We start from the raw sequence: 21,708 nt of genomic DNA, 5'->3' as shown, positions 1-21,708 counted from the left end.
ATAGGTGTTCTGTTTAGGCAACGTACCGCACTTTGCCCATTCTACGGTCGATCTACCGAGAGGACTATTCGCAATGTGGTGAATGAAGTCCACTGGTTCAGTAAACGATCCAACAATACTTGTATGTCGACGAAACGCAAGACTTGACGAAAACACCGCTGCTGTCTGTGGAAATGTGCAGGAGAACTAGAGGCAGTCGATTTTCTCATTACTCACTAGAACTTGACAATTCGCAGACCACAACTTGGCAATTCTACGTCGTGACTTGGGGACTGCACCGTTATAAAATTCAACTAACCCAGGAACTGAAGATAAACGATCATAGACAACGACGTATGTTTGTTGAATGGGTAGTTGGCAATTAACCCTAATTTCCATTGAAGAATCATCTTCAGCAATGAGGCCTATTTCCGGATAAATAGGTACGTAGACAAACAAAATTGTCGAATTCGGGACGATAACAATACACACGAGATCCAAGAGCATCCAATGCATGCCGAAAAAGTCACTGTTTGGTGTGGATTTTGATCTGGCGACGTCATCGGTCTATATTTCTTCAAGAACGATGTTGGCCAGGCCATCACTGACAACGACGAGCACTATAGGTCGATGATTACCAACTTCTTCTGGTCTGTATTACATGATCTGCACACCAAAGACATGTGTTTTCAACTGGACGACGCTACGTGCCACACAGCTCATGTCACATTGGATATTCTGCACAAGCGATTTGATGGTATGGTCACCTCACGTGGAGGTGATGTGAACTGCTCACCGAGATCGTGCGATTTGACCCCGTTAATTTTTTTTCGTGGAATTTTCCTAAGTCGCAGGCGTTGCCAATAAGGCACAAACCACAGCGGTTCTTGAATCCAATGTAACCCATGCCATTGGTCAAATTCAGCCTGATTAATGGACCGGATTAAGGCGCCATGGAAAATGAAGTCATCGACAGAATAGAAGCAATGCCTCAACAAATAATTTTTCAATTTTCTCTTGTATGTGTTTAGACTGAGTTCTTTGAAATCTTGTGGCAAAATATTGTACAGAGAGTAATCTATGGAATTTTTTTTTGGGAAAAGTGAAGACGAAATCGATTTATTCTAATGTGGTGAGCGTTTCGTGTGTTATGTTCGTGGATATGACATGGTTTCGCCAAGGATGGTTTCTTTTTATGGATTTCAATCAAAACGTAATAGAGAAATAAAGTTGGCAATAATTCTGAGTTTATTGAAATATTCTTGACAGTGATTCCTCTATCCAATATTAGCCAGCACTCTCAATGCCTTTTTTTGCATCCAAAATATTTGAATAGAATGGCATGAATTTCCCCAAAGTTGTACACCATATGACAGTGAGACAGTGAAAAATATGATGTTTTTAATATATTTGCACTAGTGAAGTACTTCAATTGGCGAAGAACAAATAGTGAACCCGAGAGTTTTCTCTTCAGTTGAGAAATATGCGCAGACCAGTTGAGTCTATTATCTAATGTAATGCCCAGTAATTTAACTTTATTAGTTTCACAATTAGAGATAATTTGATTATTGGCAGAAATCTGGATGTATTGTGTTTTCTGACAATTTAGTTTCAGCTTATTAGATAGAAACCACTGATTAGCACTATTAGATACCTCGTCGAGATGAGACTGTAACATATCATTATTTTTATCCGACAGAATAAAAGTGGTGTCGTCCGCAAAGAGAACCAATTTGAACGGTATCATATGTTTGCACAAGTCATTCACATAAATGACAAATAAGAGCGGGCCCAAAACAGACCCTTGCGGAACGCCATGCTTAATAGTTTGAGAGTTTGATAAAGTACCGTTGAGCACCACTGCTTGTTGACGATTAGTAAGATAGGTCCTTATTAAGTGAAGCGGGATACCTCTAACTCCGTAACAGTTTGATTTTTCCAATAGAATTTCATGTGAGACGCAGTCGAACGATTTCGACAGGTCACAAAGCATCAACACAGTGTGATTGCCCTACTCAAGTTCCTCAATCACGCCAGACACGGCTTTCTGAAACTATATTGTGAGTTGCTGAAAAATTTATTATTCTCAATGTAGGCATAGAGCTGAATTTCAATTATAATTTCAACCACTTTACTGAATATTGAAATAATACTTATTGGTCTGTAGTTATCAATGGCTTTTTCATCACCTTTTTTAAAAATGGGCACTACTTTAGAAGACTTGAAGATATCTGGAAATATACCAGTCCATAAGATTAAATTAATCAGTATAGTAAGAGGTTGGATTATTATAGACGAGGTTTCCTTTAGTATTCGATTATTGAGTGCATGGGTATCTGAACTTCCAAAACTTCTATCTCATGCACGGGTCGAAAGAAAAATGTCTTACACAGAGCAGGAAATTTTTTAAAACTTAAAAGCTCCTCGTTTGCAACATACGGGAGGGAATTAATGATATTATCAGCAATGGTATTGAGAAAGTTGTTCATCTCATCAGATGATAGTTCGATTGTTGGTTTTAAATCGTATTTATTTCTCTCGAAATTTATTATTTTCCAGCAAGCGTTTGATTTATTATTGGACGAATAAATGTATTCATCATACGCCATTTTTTTAGCGGATATTAGTTTATTATCATATTCTTTCTTGACCTGTTTGTACGCCATGAAACCATTTGGGGTCTTCGTTTTGTCTGCTATTTGTTTGAGGCTGTGCATATTATTTCTTAACAATGTCAGATCATCTGGAAACCATTGAACCAGTGATGTGTTCGCTTTTCGTTTACATTTTTCCAGAGGCAAAAGTTTTAATGTGAGAGTGTTATAATTGTTGACTGAAAAATTTGCTGAAAAATTTGGATCAGTTTGGTCGCTAGAAATATTTGCCAATTAATATTACATAAGTAATTTTTAAGCCTAGTTATACCGTTAGCTGATATATGTCTTTTGTATTCATGATAATTTTCATGTGGTTTATTTATAAGATTGATTTTGGCAAACTGGCCTCTATGGTCAGATAAACAGGGTTCATTGACACCCGTGGTGAGCAATTCATCAGTAATGTTTGTAATTATATTGTCAATGCACTTAGAAGAAGTAGCCGTTACACTGATATCTTCTCTAATAGTGACTGATAAACCAAATGAAGTTAACAGGCAAGTAAAGTTCAAAAGGACTTCGAATTCAACTTTGAAGTTTATATTGAAGTCTCCTAGAATTATTATTTCATCATATTCATTTGTGAGCTGGTGTAGAACAATTATCAAATTTCGTAAAAAATACATCGATATCGCCCAAACCTGATCTATAAACAAGTACGACAGCCGTTTTCAACTGAGATAGGTAGATTGCAGTGAATTCAGTCTTGTTCAATACTGAGCTCTTTCAAGTCAATAAGAGAGTGTTTTGGGACCGAGTCATTACTGTTATTTTGGTAAATGGCTAAGCCACCATGTATTTTGGTGGCCCTGCAAAAACTGCTGATCAGTATAACCCTGATTACTCATTACTCAAAGACAGAATCAGCTTACATAAAAGTGATAGTAGATTACATCCTGAGAGATGTGCTCTCAGTAATCATGTTTCCAAAGAAGGTCATAAAATGGACTATAATTCAACAAAAATTTTATCAACCGGGAGAAATACATCTGGAAGATTTTTTTTGGAAATGTCATTTATATTACAATCCAATAATTTCCTTAAAAAAAATCAGGCATTGATCACCTCAGTGAAATATATGCCTTTTTATTAGACATTGATGAAAATCTACATAATTTCCAAACCAACAATAATTCTGGTTTTTCATTAATATAATTTCATAATATTTTGACATCTTCTCTTAACAAACTTCCAACCTCCCTATGGCAGGGTTTTACTCTCATTAAATAATTTATTCACTTGTTTTCCTCAAGACTAATGAGGATTTTGTCATTTAATTAACATATTTGATTTTTTGGGTTTTCTCATTGAGTTACTTACAGAACAGCAGATGTCTTTGATCACACTTGCACCAGAATAGTCCTCTTTGTGTTCCATAGTTTTATCATCTACAAACAAACACACTTTTTGAACAGAATTACATGACAGCTGACATTGTCAATTATTTTATGCCTCTCTCTTTGTTCTTAAACCCCATGGCTTTTACCGGTAATTCCATAATTTTAAAACAAATAACGATTTTTAGTAAATTTTAATTCAATATTCTTCTTTGTATCCAGTGAGGTGTCTTCTTCTTTTAACTTAATGACTTGTTTATTGTATTGACATGTTTCAATTGTTTAAATGTAACATTCTTTTCGACACGGCCAACCGCACTTACAGTAAGTTGTGACCTTTCATATAATTTCCAAGTCTTGCAAAGTAGATTTTTTGACTGTTCATTCAATATTTGAATTTCGTTTGTATTTTGTATCGTGAATGTGACGATTTTCTATAAAATTGTGAGTAGTTCAAATAGTTGAGAGTACAAATAAGTACGTGTCAGCAGAACTTTGGGAAACTTAGTGAATAAGGGTTAACTAGTCCAAAAAAAAAACAGGAAAACCTGAGATCATGTGAGATCATATGATCTCATATGGGGCCACTATGTATGTTCACGAAAAATGATATATTGAATCAGAGCTATTGATTGTGAGAATAATCATTCGTCTATGTTATGAAATCAATTTCAACAATAACCGAGTCGTTTTGGCTCATGGACGAATTTAATGTCGGATTGAAGTAATTTAATATACTTAACTAGTTCACATGCGAAAAATTCACTTGACATTGTTCCCAAGTAATAAGACAAATACTTCCAGTTGTCATGTATAAAAGAAATTTCTTTGCTATTCATGCCAGTTTTGCAGCAAATACAAGACAAGAGCCTTGGTGAATATTTAGTGCGATCTAGTCATAGTGAGTTCAGTTTAATGTTTCAGTTAGTTCCTTTGTTAAAAAAAGCTACGAGATCACTTTGTTATATGATAGTAGTGAATACAATTTTCCATATAATATCATTGAGTACTTCATCAGAATTTCATAATTCAGAGAATAATGTTTTTTAACTCTCAATACCATTCTGCCTTGGGAAAAATGTTAAAAAGTGATCCGCTGTTCTAAACGAAAATGAAGACCGTTTTTGACAGTATGTCTTAGTAATTATATCAAATAGTTCTTTTTCGAATATGTTGATCCCTAGAAAAAAACAATGTTAGAACTATTGCTAGAAATTGAGTTTTCGATTTCACAACCACAAATTTTGAACGGGGATTTTTGTTCTGGTGTGGAAAAATTATTTTTTTCATCGCGGAATGAAAAGTTCGCTTCTCGTCCTCTGTATGTGGGACAAAATTGCATCGATCTCTCCCGGTTAAATAACACTATCGCGCATGCTCATAACTCATCAAGAGACAGTATTTTTAGGAAAGAGGTTTTGCCTATCTACTTCTCCATCATCATACAAAAAGATGTGCGAATCTTCCGAAGAAAGATGAAGAAGTAGAAAACCAGAACCTCTCTTTCCCAAAAATTAATTTCTCCTGAAAATATACAACTTGCTGTTCTGGTGTAGAAAAAGTATTTCCAATGAATACCCAGGGGGGTTAAAAAACAGAAATGATGACATTGGAAATGGTAAAGTTCATGTAGAATGTCTATCTCTGCTAAGAATCCGATGTTGTATCCAGAGTTGGATTGCTGCAAAAACCGTTTTCCATCTCAAACTAATAATGAAGTTTAATTATGATGTTTGATTGAACGTTGATATCAAAAACATGAAACTCATCTTCTTCCTTCAGTAAATGTTTATAAGTAAATCGAGTGTAAGCGAGCTACCTGATGCCTTCCTTATTAATGTTTTCTGTTCTATGTTGTAATATGGGCTTTTGATTCTCTCAATTCATTCAGGAGCAGCTCCATTTTGACGTGAGTAGTGTAGCCAATGATAAAAAGTACGCCACCGTCTTATTTTCTATAGTTCTTATTTTCTATAGTATCTGAAAACACAACTTCATGGTCTGCTACATTTTATCCATATACATCTTTGTTTTCGATGAAAAATAACTTTATTACATATCATGTACTCACTTGTAATTTTTTAAAAATATCGGAAAATCATTTCTCCCATTGGTCTCAAACTTGGTAATTACTTTTCCACTTCTTTATTTTCGAAATAGTATTTGACTCAATCAGTTCAGGGGCGTTTTGGAAGTCAACTTTGTTGAAATATGTAACGCCACTGGTTTCAATAGGTTTACTAATGAAAAATTAACATTCACCTAATTTTTATAACGAATTATTGCTGAATTCAGTCAAGTACAGCGCTAGTTTGTATTGTTATGAAAGCATAATTCAGAGTTATCAATTAATAGTGATTCCGTTGAATTTTATTCGTTCGGAATTTCATTGTCTGATATCATATAAAATGATTTGAAATCCCTGAAAGAACTAAAAAAGAAAAATTAAAAATGAATGGCTGAAAATAACAATTATACTACGCAAAAAAACCTGAAATGAAATAATAGTGAAAAAAAATACAGGTGAAAATAGAACAATTGAAACAAAAAATAATAAAAATAAAAAAATAAAAGATTCCAAGCCAAGTTACTTCACGACGTTTCGATTGTTGGTATCCACAATCGTCTTCGGTTGATGATTGGACTGATTCCTCCGAGAGATGACTATTTATGGGTCATTTGAGTACTTTCACTTTCTCCGCTTTCCTTTTTCCGCTTCACTGGTTTAGTGGGAGATGACCGTTTGGTGGGAGTTGGCCATTTTCCATATGTTGCGTATCTCTACACTAGTTTGGCTGAATACGTTGTTGGACAACATGTATGCGGCTTTTTTGAATTTTTTCCTTAACCAATGTTCCTCTCTGTGAATGATCTCAGCTTGGGACCACTCGATGTTATGTTGATGGGTCCAAACATGTTCTGCTATTCCTGATTGTGCTCGACAATGCGAACATTCAATGGCCTCTTAGTTTCACCAATATAGGATTTTTCGCACTCACAGAGTATCCGGTAAATGAAATTCTTGGAATCGCAGTCCGCGTTTGGTGGCCTGTTTTTTTTGAGGCTGCTACGGATAGTGTTTCCGGATCTAAAGCATCTAATATTGTACGTGGAACCAATTCTTCCTATCCTTTCCGATAGTCCTCTGATGTAGATGAGTGCAAGCACTAGTTGTGACGGCTTCTCTTTCTTGCGAGGCTCCTGCTGTCTTTTAGCTGAAGTGTGTTCCACCATCGCTTTGAAGTAGCCATTCCGTTAAAGATCATTTTTCATGATGTCTAGTTCCTTTTCGAGACCTTCCTTCGTATTACAGAGCCCGAAAGCACGGTCTAATAGAGTCTTGATGATTTCTCTTTCAGTCGATTGATGGTGGTTGGATTCGTGGTTCAGATACTGTCCCATGTGAATGGGTTTGTGGTATACAGATGTTTCCCACTTAGTGTCGGTCCTCTTCACCAATACGTCTAAGAATGGCAATTCGTTGTGGACTTCCTTCTCCATTGTGAAAGTGATGGAAGGTCTTACGCTGTTGATATTTCCATGGTTCCATATAATGAAGGTGTCGTGAACGTATCTCAAACAGACACGAGGTTTCTTGTGAGCTTCTTCAATGGCCAGAATTTCAAACAATTCCATATACATGTTGGCTATGACTGGTGGAAGTGGCGATCCCATTGGCAGTCCCTCATCTTGTGTAAATAATTCGTCCTTCAGTTGGAAATAACAGTTTCGTACATAGCATCCTAGTCATTTCATAATTACTTCTATAGATAAATTCGTTCTATCTTTCAGGTCTTCATCTTCGGATAGCTTCCTCTGTATGTAAATGCTTTCCACGTCGAAACTAATCAGTTGGTCTTCCTGTGTAACTTCAATTGCCCCTAGTAGGTCGACAAAATGCCTTGAATTATTCACAAAAGACGATGTTTGCCCTTGTAATGGTTATATTATTGGGAGTGAAAATCTAGACAAGTTTTGAGTAGCCGAATCTCTGGAGCTGATGATCGGTATGAGCGTAGGAATCAGTTCAGTCATCACCCGAAGATGATTATGGATACCAACAATCGTAACGTCGTGAAGTAAATTGGCTTGGAATCTCCTAATTTTTAATTTAAATAATTTTTTGTTCAATTGTTCTATTTTTATTTGTATTTCATTTCACTATTATTTCATTTCAGGTATTTTTGCTTAGTATAATAATTGTTATTTTCAGCTATTCATTTTCAATTCTTCATCTTTAGTTCCTTCATGGAATTCAAATAATTTTATATAAAATCAGACAATGGAAGTCCGAACTAATGAAATTCATCATGAAACATTGTCAATCACCTTCAAACAAACGTTGAATAGTGATTCCACCATGAATAATTTCACTAACGCTGAAATGGGTGACATGTCCTTTGTTTATAGAAGAAGCACGAATAATTTAACAGAAACAGAAAAATGAGCTGAAATAATTAGAACGCTACAATTGAGATTATGTGAAACTGGGAGTTCTAATGAAAAAGCAAGTGGTGGAAGACCAGAAACTCAACAACGTCTGAACTGGAAGCTGTACTCAATGCGGTAAAAGAAGATCCCTCAAATAATACCAGGAAGATCGAACTGCAGCTTCTAGTCAACACAAAATCCTTTTTGAAATTCCTGTAAAAAAACTTCCTAACTCATGTTAACGTACAGCGGGTCCAAGGTCTACTTTCAGGGGATTCTCAAACTATATTAATCTTTTGCAGCTAGTTGAATCACTCGATGTCACACAATGACAATTTTCATCGAATATTCCATTCACGAACGAGGCAAATTTTTACACTGACCATTTTCTGACCGGAGAAAAGCAGAACTTAATAAAAAAAGTCAATTTCAGCAACAATGTTCTCTAAATGTTTTGGAAATTATAGGTGACTAACTGATTGGTGTATTCTTTCACCAGCAAGAATAACAAGTGAATCAATCATACAACAACTATTCGTGAGATAATTTTCTATATTGTTAGAAGAAGTACTCGGACTTCAGTATGTGGTTTATGCACGAGATCCAGCTCATTTCAGTGTTCTTGCTCGTCAGCATCCCGACATCACATATCCTAATCACTGGACCTGAGAACCTCAGGATCTGATTGCAGGACCTCAAAATTGGATTTCAATTAATATGATCATATGAAGGATCTTGTTCAAACAACTCCTGTTCTATATGTGAATGACTTGGGGAATTGAATAATTGACAATTGCAACGTCACAAACGTGACTTTGAACGTGTCACAGGTGACTTTGAACGTGTCACACAATCAATGACAATTGGATTACAGACATGTATTTTATCGGAAGGTAGAACTTTCACTTATACACTTCACGATCCAAATTGTTTTTTTTAATTTTTGGTATTAATTTTATTCATTTCCTCGAAAATGAAGGTAGATGTGAATGAAATACAAAAGTCAAAAAAGTGGTGTATCATTTTTACCTAATATATTGCTTGTAGTACTCACTAGGACGTCACTGAACCCAATGATTTCAATCTAGTTAGGATCCTCAATTACAATAAGTACCAAATTTCAACCAAATCGATTTGATAATATTTATATTTTATGGATACAGAAATAATGAAATAACTCCGGACAGTTTTGAAACGACCTCAGAAATAAATAAGTTACGTGTCGTACTTAGGAAACACCCAAATATTTCAAATTATGTAGCGTTCTTGTGAATGATATCTGTTTCTATTCCATAAGGATTTTCTTAGGAAAAAAACTAAATAAAAAAAGAGAGGCTGAATAACTGAATGTTCATATATTTGAAGGTAGTTATTGCGGATGGAGTTTTTTCTCCAGTTTGCATGTGGAGATGAGAGTTCATGATAATTTTTATTGATAATAGTTTCTCTCTTTCTTTCTTCGAAATTTCTTGTTTTTTTCTCAAATGATGGAGAAGAAGAGAGCCAGAATATTTTTCATTCATTCTCTATTGAATTATGTTTATTTATTTTCCAGGATATGTTTCTTTCACTGATAGCTGCATTTTGTTTGATAACGGCAATCTCATCAGCAATTCCTGAAAAGACTAGGTACACCACAAAATATGACAATGTCAACTTGGAAGAGATCATCAAAAATGATAGACTCCTTAAAAACTATGTGGATTGTCTCTTAGATAAAGGAAAGTGTACTCCTGATGGTTTGGAACTCAAAAGTAAGTGAACGTTACTCAGTTAAGTTAGGAATGTCCAACATGTTATCCAACTGGGCTGTCACATTTGTAGGAGCGTCAAGGAAGGCTTGGTTTGAATGAAAAATAACTAATAATGAGTAATAATTCAATTGTCGTTAAAAAATATGTTTTTTTCGTTAACCAGCTGTCTTACCCCTACGAACGACAACTCTCAGAAGTCGAAACTTGTGCGAGCTAAGGACTCACGAGGTCTTACCTTCTGACTTGTGATTCCTAACACAACTAATTTGATAAAAAGTATTGTGCACTAGTAAACGACCATTACTGATTTTCTCAAACTCTGACGTGGGCCACAATGATAATTTTCCCTCAAATGTGGTTTTTTCTATTGGTTGGGAAGGGGATTAAAGATGTTCGTAGATAAACAATTTAGTTTTATGCCAACGTTTCGGACTTTATTGAATCTATCATCAGGACTCAAACATTAGTTATCCATGCCAAAAAAATCGTTTAAAATATATGTGTCAGACAACATAGGTACAAATGAAAATGAGGACTAACCAAATGAAAACACATACACCAGAGACACATTTTTTGTTATAATGTGATGATGGATTCAATACTAACTAAATTGTTTATCTACGAACATTTTTGATCACTTTCCCAACCAATAGAAAAAACCGCATTTGAAAATATTTTGAATTACCAAACCAGGCAAAGATAATTTTCTCTAGTTTAGTTCATCTATATGAACTAGGTCTTGGAGAATACAATGAAGCATATATGAAAAATATTGATTTTGGGCGTCACCAAACATGTATTTTCCTTGCAAATAGATATGAGAAAAAATGTCATTCAGATGAATGGATACATAACTTTGAACATCTTCGCTAGCAACAAGATATTTTCATTCAAAACTGAAGATTTTAAATGAGATGATATGTTGTTGGAGAAACAGAAAAAGATATTTTTCTCTTAGAAGGTACATTTGGCTGAACCAGAAGTAATAAAGACAGGAGATACTGTTCCGCTGCCTGGTTTTGAAATCAATTCATTGGTTGATATAGTATTGATTTTACATGTATCTTGTTTTTTGAGAAGACGATGGCTGGTTTGAGTCTAGTATTAGAAGTAGAGAACTATTACTATTCATTGTCAATGTCTTACTTCAGCGTTATCAATAGTATATAATATTTTATGTAAACAAAATTGCTATATGTCGAAACGCGCGTCAAAAAACAGTAATTTTGTTCTGGAGAGGGAAGAGTATTTTTGAAATGAATTGGTTTTTGTTACTTCAAAAGTTTTTCCACAATTTCGTCAAGAAATATTTCCATCTGATCTGAAATTTGCAAAAATTATTCCCTTTGGAAAATGGGATCATGCCTGTTGAACAAAATAATATTTAGGGATTATCATTGATGAAGGCTTCAAATGCGAACTTCACTTGAATTTCGTGATGAAAATCACAGATTTTGATAAATACATTTGAAGCACTTCAAAATATCGTTGATATTTTATATCTCATTACGCTGTATGGTGCCCTTATTCAAATACATATTTTGTACGGAATATTGGCATGATGATTGATTGGTGAAACGATGATGAATAAACTAATAATGGCATGAAAAGACAACTGAAAATTATCTACAGAAAATACGGAAATTTTTGTAAGATGTTCTTGAGTCATCTTTTTGAAGCTACATCCGTTAAATAAGTTCTCATTTATTCAGCCTGTTTTGCTAAATCACCATGGATGGATATATCATTCAACAATACGTGCAAAAGATAAAATTATTTCATCAAAATGGGTGTCCAGTTCGGGCAACGTACCGCGAATTATATTTCTCGTTCACACAAAAGGGTTTTTGAAAACTTTTTATTTGAACAGAGTAATAACTAATAACTATGAAATATAAGTACTGGCTAATACAAATCAATTGCGCCTATTTATATATAAATTATTGCCGACTTTGCAGATATCAGCAAAATAATTGATGTTGTCCTCGGGTCATCGAACAATATCCTGCTGATGTAAGGAGTTATCGAACTGTAACTTCTCCATCCCCTGGGGAAGTCTTGTAAGGGACGAACAAGACTGAAGATGATGCTTCGTGTTCGGGAACTGGTAGATCATCATTGTATGGTTCTTTCTTCGTTTGCCTTTTCAATCTGTAAATTACGTATAGAATGAAGATGGTGATTGAAATGTAAATGGGAGTCATCCAGGAATGGCTTTGATCACACTTCCTAAGCCATCTATGAGTCCTCTTTTGGGTCTACTGAGAGGATAAAGAGTCTTTAGCTTTTCCTTGGCAGTTTTCAGCACTTACTTCAGTCCTTGATCAAAATTTTGCAAGTTGAAGAAATAAGGGTCACATAGTCCGTTACGAATTGCTGTGGAGACGGCATCATATTGGGATTCTATAGCGAATATCTCTTCGTGGATGGGTTGAAGATCGTAGTAGTGGATGAAGTCGTGGGTACTAGTCTTGATCTTTGCTTGTCCCATCTTGAGAGGAAGTAGTCCTGGATTTGTCTTGAGGTTCTGGATTTCGATCTCCTGTCCTCTCGTCAGATGAAGGCTGTAAAGGGACGAAGAATTTAGTTATCTTATTAGGTAAATGTCTTATATTTTTCTTATGGACGTTTGCATTTTCTGTCTCGACAGTTACTGTTTGGTCTTTTTGGATTGATTTTGGGAAGAAGGGTGGTAGCAGTTTGTTTCTTTTCACTGTTTTTCTTGTGTACACCTTGGTGCAGGGTTTGTAGGTAATAGGAGCTTCTCTTTTTTTGTTTCTCTTCTCTATGATATTTGTTTTCTGTTTCTAAAAATCTTTGTTGGTTTTCCTATATATTTCCTTCGTTTTTTCCCTGTGTTGTTGGACATAGTTGTTAATCAAGGCTCGTCTTATGTCGATATCGAATGGGTCTTGACTATTGAGATGTCTGTTCAGAATATCCATAGGTTTCTGTCTTGTTGTTGAATAGATAGAGTTGTTGTATCCTAGGATGGCATAGAGCATCTGTTCTTTGATGTCTCTTTTCTTATGCGTATCTCTCAATATTCTCAAGTGCTCGATCAATGTGGAATGGAATCTTTCGACTATCCCGTTTGACTGAGGGTTTTCTGGAGTGGTATAGTGAATGTTGACTTTATGTGTATCAACAAATTCTTGGATCAGTCCATTTTTGAATTCCGTTCCATTATCAGTGACGATCATATGTGGTATTCCATGATGGTTGATGAATACTAAGAGAGCATTGAGAGTATTGATAGCATTACATCCCTCTATTGGATACGCCTGGCCATATTTTGAAAATGCATCCACAATCGTCAGGAATTTTTGTCCAATAGCCTGAAAAGTATACATGTGTATTATTTCAAGAGGCTTTGTTGGGGTAGGTGTTAGCATGAACTTTGGCTTCTCTGGTCTTCGATCATACTTGTTGATTTGACAAGTTTCGCATAAGTTGATAGCTTCTTCGATATCCTTTTTTATATGGAGCCAATAATACAATCTTTTGATCCGAGTTTCCGTTTCGGTGATTCCTCTATGGTTTGTTTTACCTTCATGCTGCTGCTTGATTATTTCTTTTCGTCTAGCTGAGCAATTCACATCTTCCAAAAGGCGGTTGCATTTTATGAGATCGAAAGAGGAATTCTTGAATGTCTCTCTCAAGATTCTGCACATGTTGGGGTAGAGTTCTTCATCTTCGAACATCAAAGCGTATTTCTTTCCCGGGCTGATATATTCTTTAAAAGAGTTGAAAACATTTCCGTCCATATTGTCATTTCCCAACTGAGCATGGTATCTTCTTTTATTCTGGAATATTTCTTCTATCACCGTTCTTGCTGGGTTATAGCTTACTCGTTTGAAGATGACTTGGTTATTGAAGACATTGAGAGGTTTCTCTGATATTGGTATTTCTAATATTGGACTTTCTCTGGCTGTATGGTTGGTGGTGCCACTAGTATCTTCGTCTGGGGTAACTTCCGGGTTCAGGTTCACGCATTCCTTGTCTTCTTCGGTTGGGGGTTCATTCTGAATTTCTTGTTCTTGCGGTATGGGGTCCTTATCTTCAGGAAAATGGTGATGAAAGCAATCTCCAAACAGATCGTTGATGATGTCATCTGCAGACTCAGGAACTTCTGATGGAGGATGGTTGAATAGAGATGCCTTGTCGTCGACGTAATTTGCTTCATGGAGCTCCTTTGTATGTATCTCTATTCTGGAGAGCGCATCGGCGTTGGTATTGCTTGTGCCTTTTTTGTAGACCCCTTCGTAGTCATACTCTTCTAGCTTCAGGCGCCATCGGACCACTTTTGAGTTTGGATCCTTCAAGGAGAAGAGCCACTGGAGGGGACGGTGATCTGACAGAATTTTGAATTTTCTGCCGAAAAGATACGGTCGGAAATATTTGGTGGCCCAAACTATTGCTAGCATTTCCTTTTCGATGGTAGAGTACTTAATTTCAGTTTCGTTCAGGGTCCTGGATGCATAAGCTATTGGCTTGTCTTTTCCTATGGGTCCTTGGGACAGAACGGCTCCTATGGCGAAATTGCTGGCATCTGTGGTCAGATTAAAGGGCTTTGTGAAGTCCGGATACTGTAGTAGTGGTTCATTGGTAAGCAGGTTTTTACAAGTTTGAACACATTTTAGAAATTCTGGCGTATGCTCTATATGGGCATCTTTCTTGAGACAGGAGGTTAACGGTTTGGTAGTCTTAGCGAAGTCCTTGATGAACTTCCTGTAGTACCCTAGGAGTCCTAGGAATCCTCTGATCTCTTTGACAGTTCGAGGTACAGGATAGTCCATGATTGCTTTGACTTTTGCTGGGTTTGGTTTTATCCCATTTGGAGTGACGATGTGTCCTAGAAAGCTGACTTCTTTTTTCAGGAATTCGCACTTGTCTACTTGTATTTTGAAACCAGTTTCTCGTAGACGTTGGAAAACTTTCGTGAGGTTGACCATATGCTCCTGCAGAGATGTAGAGAAGATGATTATGTCATCCATATAAACCAAGCAGATAGTCCCTTGTAAACCCTTAAGGACATTGTCCATAACCCTTTGAAAGGTCGCTGGAGCATTTTTCAGTCCAAACGACATACGCAGGTACTCGTAGTGTCCGTTTTCGACGTTGAATGCGGTCTTAGGGATGTCCTCCTCTGCCATCTCTATTTGGTGGAATCCGCTTGCCAAATCCAGGGTAGTGAATTATTGACACCTTCCCAGTTTGTCGAGGATGTCAGAAATGTTCGGAATAGGGTAGCGGTCGTCTATTGTCTTCTCGTTGACTTTGCGGAAATCCACAACGATACGCCATTTTGCTTTTCCAGAGTCGTCCAGTTTTTTTGGAACGACCCAAATTGGTGAGGAACAGGGAGATTGGCTAGGTCTGATGATTATTTGGTCCAATAACGAAGTTATTTGCTTCTTGACTTCTTCCTTGTGTACATACGGATATCGGTATGATTTTGTATAGACTGGGATTTCGTCTCTGGTTTTTATATGGTGTTTGACCTGATTGGTGAATGTGACTGAGGAATCTGGATGGTGAAAAATATCAGCATATCTTCCGCATAATTTTCTGCTATGCATCTCCTCTTCTGGATTCAGGTGGTCTGTTCTGATTAGATCATCCATGTTGTTGATTGGGTCTCTGTTTCCTGATGGGATTATGTCAGCAGAATAGATATGATGCTCTTGAAGATTTATTAGGCTGCTGCGTACTGGTTCGGCTAGAACGATTTGGAGTTTATCTGGACTGAAGTGGACAATTTCCGTCCGGGCTAGATGATCACGGGCATCAGTGAGAGCTTCACGGATGTAAGCGCTTTGCAGTTCCTGTCTTGGTATCATGATAGTTCCATTCTTCTCTTTCACCGGTAGTCGTACTTGAGTCACGCTGTCTGGCTCCAGTTGAATAGAGTAGAACTGGGTCTTATTGGTTTCGTAGTACTGGATTGGGAGAGAAGAGTATTCGGTTAAAAGAGAGGATTCAGGAAAATTCAGGTCAGCTTTGAGAAATGTCAGGTTGTCGAGTCCAATGAGGCCATCAAAAGTTTTGTGGAATTTGAAGAGGTAGAATTTCAGAATGCCGTTTGAGTTAAACTCAGGAAATATGGGAATTTCTACACTGTAATCTTGAGAATAGTTCTGGAAAATGGAAGTGACGACAAAGGGATCTTTTTTGATGCAATCTTTGTAATATTGGAGAGCTAATTCAGGATTGAGAAAGGATTTTATTGATCCGGTGTCAATGAGGAATTTGAGGGGAGGATTTGCAATGGTTATATAAGAAAGTTCTCTCTTATCGTCGAATGTATGCAGTTCCACTATATTTCTTGGTTTTGTCCTGGATCCAATGGAAAATTTACATCTGGTTCCTGTTGGTCTTCTTGAACCTGGAATTCTTCAGTTGGTTCTTGATTGGGATAAGAGCAGGTTTATTCAATGTAATAGGGGTTTACTTCATATCCAAAGTCTTCGTCATGTTGCTCAATGTTGCTCAATGTTGAACATGGGAGCTGGATTGAAATTTGGTCTTGCCTGAGGTTGGGTTCTCATGCTCCTCGTTGGTGCTCCATAAGTATTTCTGGTACTGATGTCATTGGTGTTGGTTCTTGTCCGTTCTGCCTGTTTGGTTGATTCTGTCCAAAACGTTGTGGTTGGACTGAAGGACACATCTGTCTCTGTTGAGTATTTGGTTGCCAATGTGGTCTGAAGGTCGGTTGTTGAAATTGTGGTTGGAGTCCCATTGCCTGATGAGGTTGTTGTTGTCCGGGTCGTTGAAAGTGTTGCATGGGTTGGTACATCCGCTGTGGTATTGATTGTTGGGCATATTGGTGATTTGCGGTTCTTTGCTGAGTCTGGAGTGGTTTCTTGGAGACTTGAGGGGATCCAAACGTCCTTTGTAGATAACGGATATTGTTTTCTTCTTGGATGTACTGCATTGCTGTTGCCAAGTCTATTGGTTTCATTGCTCTTATGGTGGATCCCAGGGGCTCTCGTAGTCCGGCTAGGAATGTTGTTAGAGCTTGTTGTTGGAAAAAACTTTTCTTGCTGATCTTTATCGTATCATCGGCGGTGTGTAATTAGATATAGTTTGATATTGTGTTTAAAAGTCCCATGACTTTTTAGTAAAAACGTTGTGGTGTTTCGTTCTGGGTCTTGTCGCAGGTTTACCAAATCTCTCGTTAAGGAATTTCCATTCCATTGGTCGGCGAAGTTTTGAATTAGAGTTCCTTTGATGCTGCTCCACTCACTACCTCCATAAACTGAGATGACGTCTTTGGCTCTGCCTCGTAGCTTGTTGAGTAGCCCTTGTATCAATATATGGTTCTGAAAACAACCGGGGTCTTCAGTATTCCAATATTCGTTCAGAATCATTGGTGATACGTTGATGAACTGGTATAATTCATTTGGGCTTCCATCGTGTTGGTATTTGAAGGTGAATTTGGTAAAACTAATCTAGGGGGACGTAAAATAGTATTTGCAATTGATGAAGTTGAGTTCATTTGTGCTTACAGGATGACGATGATGGCTGGTTGCATATTCTGTCACCAAAAACTTATTTCTATGTAGATATTCCTTGACGGACGATAGTGAAGAGGTATTCTTGTCTACGGCCGGAATTCTTCCTGGAGTACTCGCTTCTCGGTGGAACTTGGTTCGGGAGAATAGTGGATAAACGTTTGAGAACGATGAGGATCTTCTAAGGACTCTTCCACTATCCTATCGACTGCGCCAATTATATTTCTCGTTCACACAAAAGGGTTTTTAAAAACTTTTTATTTGAACAGAGTAACAACTAATAACTATGAAATATAAGTACTGGCTATTACAAATCAATTGCACCTATTTATATATAAATTACTGCCGACTTTGCAGATATCAGCAAAATAATTGATGTCGTCTTCGGGTCATCGAACAATATCCTGCTGATGTAAGGGGTTATCGAACTGTAACTCGCTCGCTTCGCCCATTTTACGATCGCTATAATCGTCCTACTAAGAGAACTATTCGCAATGTGGTTCGCACTAGTTCAATAAACGATCCACCTGTACGTCGACGAACCGTAAGATCTGTCGAAAACATCGCCGCTGTCTGTTAAGGTGCGTATTCAACAAAAAAGAAAGCAAGAGCGAGCATTCGTGTATGTTTGCACGTATTCGCTCGTGTTTGCTCGACATATTGATGTCTCGTCCACACCAGAGCGAATATTTTCATGTTCGTAGTACCGCCTTCTTCTCGATTTTTTCTGAACGCGAACAAGCATACGTTCGCTTGCTCGCTAGCCCGTAATCACCAGACGATTATTGATGCAGAATGCTCGTTCACTCTTGTTCGCTCTTGTTCGCTCGTGCTCGCTTTTTTGGTGAATACGCACCTTTAAGGGTGCACCTTTAAGGTGCGTATTCACCAAAAAAGCGAGCACGAGCGAGCATTCGTGTATGTTTGCTCGTGTTCGCTCATGTTCGCTCGTGTTTGCTCGAAATATTGATGTCTCGTCCACACCAGAGCGAATATCTTCAAGTTCGTAGTCGTAGTTGATCCATCTACTTTGTGCGAGCAGTACGTACGCGGTAAATATGTCTGAAGGTGCGTATTCATAAAAAAAGCGAGCACGAGCGAGCATTCGTGTATGTTTGCTCGTATTCGCTCATTATTGATTATTGATGCGGAATACTCGTTCACTCTTGTTCGCTTTTGTTCGCTCGTGCTCGCTTTTTTGGTGAATACGCACCTTGAGAGTGTACAGAAGAATCCGAGGCAGTCGTTTTGCTTCACTTATAAGAACTCAGCCTTTCGCAGACCACAACTTGGCGAATTTTGCGTCGTGGCTTGGGCTTGCACCCGTACAAATTCAACTGACCCGGGAGCTGAAGGTAAACGACCATAGACAACGGTGTGTCTTTGCTGAATGGGCTCTAGAACAGTTGGTAACTGACCCAAATTTTCATCGAAAAATCATCTTCAGCGATGAGACCCATTTCTGGATGGATGGGTTAGGTTAGGTCCAAAGTGAGTGGGTTTATTCGACCATCTACCGCAATCCGCATGGGTTTATTGTGGCTCACACCTATTCACACTCAGTAAAATAAACCCAGCTTCTTAACAAAGCCGATTAGTTTGTATGGTGAGTGGTCCTTTAGGACAGATGGTAAGAGTACGGCTCTGCCGAACTCTAAAGACCTGATTCGGTCCCCAGCGGACAGCCATAAAGTATATGATCTGTTAATGAGGTAGTCGGATAGTCAAGTTGCAAGATTCCTACCTTGATACCCACGACAACCTTCCCATATGAGGGTTTTTGCACGTCAGCTACACCTGATGATGCCTTAGATTCAGACGTGCAGGACTTTTTCGCCTCTGGTTTTGGTGAATCATCACTCGAGCGCAAACGTTTGCTAACCTGCTCATGGGGGGTTTGTTCCCCACCTGAGACAGATTCTGCGTACGCCACTCGATAATTTGGTACAAGCCGGTTGAGGAGACGACTCAGTCGTTTCCTGTCTGCACCACCAAACCCTTTTTTTAAGGTTCAGTTGTTGGATCAGGAGTTGGAGAGTTGGATGGGTACGTGAACAAAGAAAATTGTCGAATTTAGGACGATACTAATGCATATGAAATCCAAGAGCTTACAAGCATCCCGAAAAAGTCACTGTTCGGTGTGGATTTTGGGCTGGTGGCGTCATCGGTCCATATTTCTTTGAGAATAACGTTGGCCAGGCGATCACTGTCAACGGCGAGCACTATAGGTCGATGAATACCAACTGCTTTTGGCCTGAATTAGATGATATGAACACCACTGATATGTGATTTCAACGGGGATACATGCCACACAATTTATGCCACACAGGATATTCTGCACAAACGATTTGAGGGCATGATTACCTCACGTGAAGGTGATGTGATATATATATATATATATATATATATATATATATATATATATATATATATATATATATATATTTGCAACATTTTTCTTAGTAAATTGTTGAACAATAAAATCGATTCAGAATATTGTTTGACAAAGATATCGTTCAAGGCAAATGTTTATTCCATGTGCAATGATGATTTATTCAAGTTGTCTCCAGCAAGTAGTAATTATTTCTTAAACGCTTCAATATCACGTATGCAACAAATATACAATTCCACTTTTTCCTCTGTTGACCTATTTCACTTACCCCTTTCAAAAGTAAGATTTTCTTGTAGAAACATACTACGCACTAGGTACGGTAACTGTATTTTTATTTCTATTTGTAAATAATTATCTTTAGTTTGATCTAGCTCAACTCTTTGAATGTAATGATGAATCTTGTAATTTCTGTACGACTCTATAATTGGAACTTTTGTTCTGTTGAGTTGCCAAAGCTGTAAATAAATAAATAAATAAACTGATTGTGTTGTGGAAATCAGTCGACGAAAAACCAATCATTGAGTATCTATTGAATTCCTTGGTGAAAATTAGTGGTACCTGAAAAAACTTCATCGATTATCATAAATTTTTATTCACAAGTATATGTGAAACCATGGAAATAATAATGAAATATCGAAATTTTATGCGTGTTTTGAAAACATTGAGAGAAAAATAGAAATATTTCATAAAAAATTTGGAGTTTCAGGAAAAATAGAAAGATTTTCCTATTATGGCAACCGCTACTTGTTGAGAATTATGATTACTGCTTTTTACAGACCACAGACCATTTTTATTCTATCTAGAAATTTTCCTACAGATCTTTAATTTTATCTCAACATAGAATCAAATATTTTCACAGAACTCTGGAATTATTAGTGATCGGGAGAAGTGCTTGTTTCGGTTCTTTAAACATGTTTTATATTTCAGAAAATATGCCAGATGCTATAGAGACGGACTGCAGCAAATGTAGCGAGAAACAGAAAGAGGGGTCTGAAATTATCATGAGATATCTGATTGACAATAAACCTGATTATTGGAATCCTTTACAGGATAAATACGATCCTGCAGGAAACTATAAGAAGAGATATTTGGAGACCAAGAAGACAGAAGTCAGTGTTGAACCTATTGTCAATTCCTAGACAAGGACAACAATCTTAGAATATTAGTTTCTATTAGATGAAGATGTGTATGTATTATAGTTTACAAATAGATGATACTGAGAAGTTTCATTGATTTTCTGAACTAACTTTGATTCAGTTTCAATGGAAACATTTTGTCTACATCTCTAAAATAAATCACCACTCAAAGTTCCAGAAGGAATTGAGGTATACATTGGTAGTGATTATGCATGTTGTGTTCCATATATTATACTTTATACAATGAACTTTTTTGTCTGCCGTGAGATATTCTAGCAGAATGAAATGAAATGAAATATAGTAAGGGTTTTATTAAACTATTCCCATCAGGTATTGGTCAAATCCATGAATGAATGTCGTTTCAGAGCTATTTTGATTCCAAGAATGCATTGAAATAAGTACTACTGTCCAGGTTGGGTAGAGAATATGAAAAGGAAGACAGTTGAATTTTATATTGTTCAGACCAAAAAAAAATACAGGGTGTTCTATTTGAAATTTTAATTTT

General features: G+C 37.1%; 1 protein-coding gene across 3 annotated transcripts in view; it reads left to right on the top strand.

The window, feature by feature from the left end:
• The window catches only part of LOC111510038 (ejaculatory bulb-specific protein 3), a 35,909-nt gene extending 14,619 nt beyond the window's left edge, over positions 1-21,290 (top strand). The window contains exons 2-4 of one of the 3 annotated variants that reach the window (XM_023165896.2): positions 9,960-10,158; positions 20,995-21,055; positions 21,117-21,290. In XM_023165896.2, the coding sequence (XP_023021664.2) occupies positions 9,960-10,158; positions 20,995-21,055; positions 21,117-21,225 (369 nt within the window). In that variant the 3' untranslated portion in view covers positions 21,226-21,290. Of the gene's footprint in view, positions 1-4,748; positions 4,875-9,959; positions 10,159-20,994 lie in introns of those variants that run through there. The other 2 variants (XM_023165895.2, XM_023165894.2) reach the window with 2 other exon arrangements.
• The last annotated feature ends 418 nt before the right edge of the window (positions 21,291-21,708 follow it).

Source organism: Leptinotarsa decemlineata, unplaced genomic scaffold (genome assembly GCF_025532065.1).
Source record: "Leptinotarsa decemlineata unplaced genomic scaffold, Ldec_3_MD MMD2_tig00026299_RagTag_RagTag, whole genome shotgun sequence".
NCBI lineage: Eukaryota > Metazoa > Arthropoda > Insecta > Coleoptera > Chrysomelidae > Leptinotarsa > Leptinotarsa decemlineata.
The sequence above is the reverse complement of the archived record's forward strand: the minus strand, read 5'-3'. Positions and strand labels throughout refer to the sequence as shown.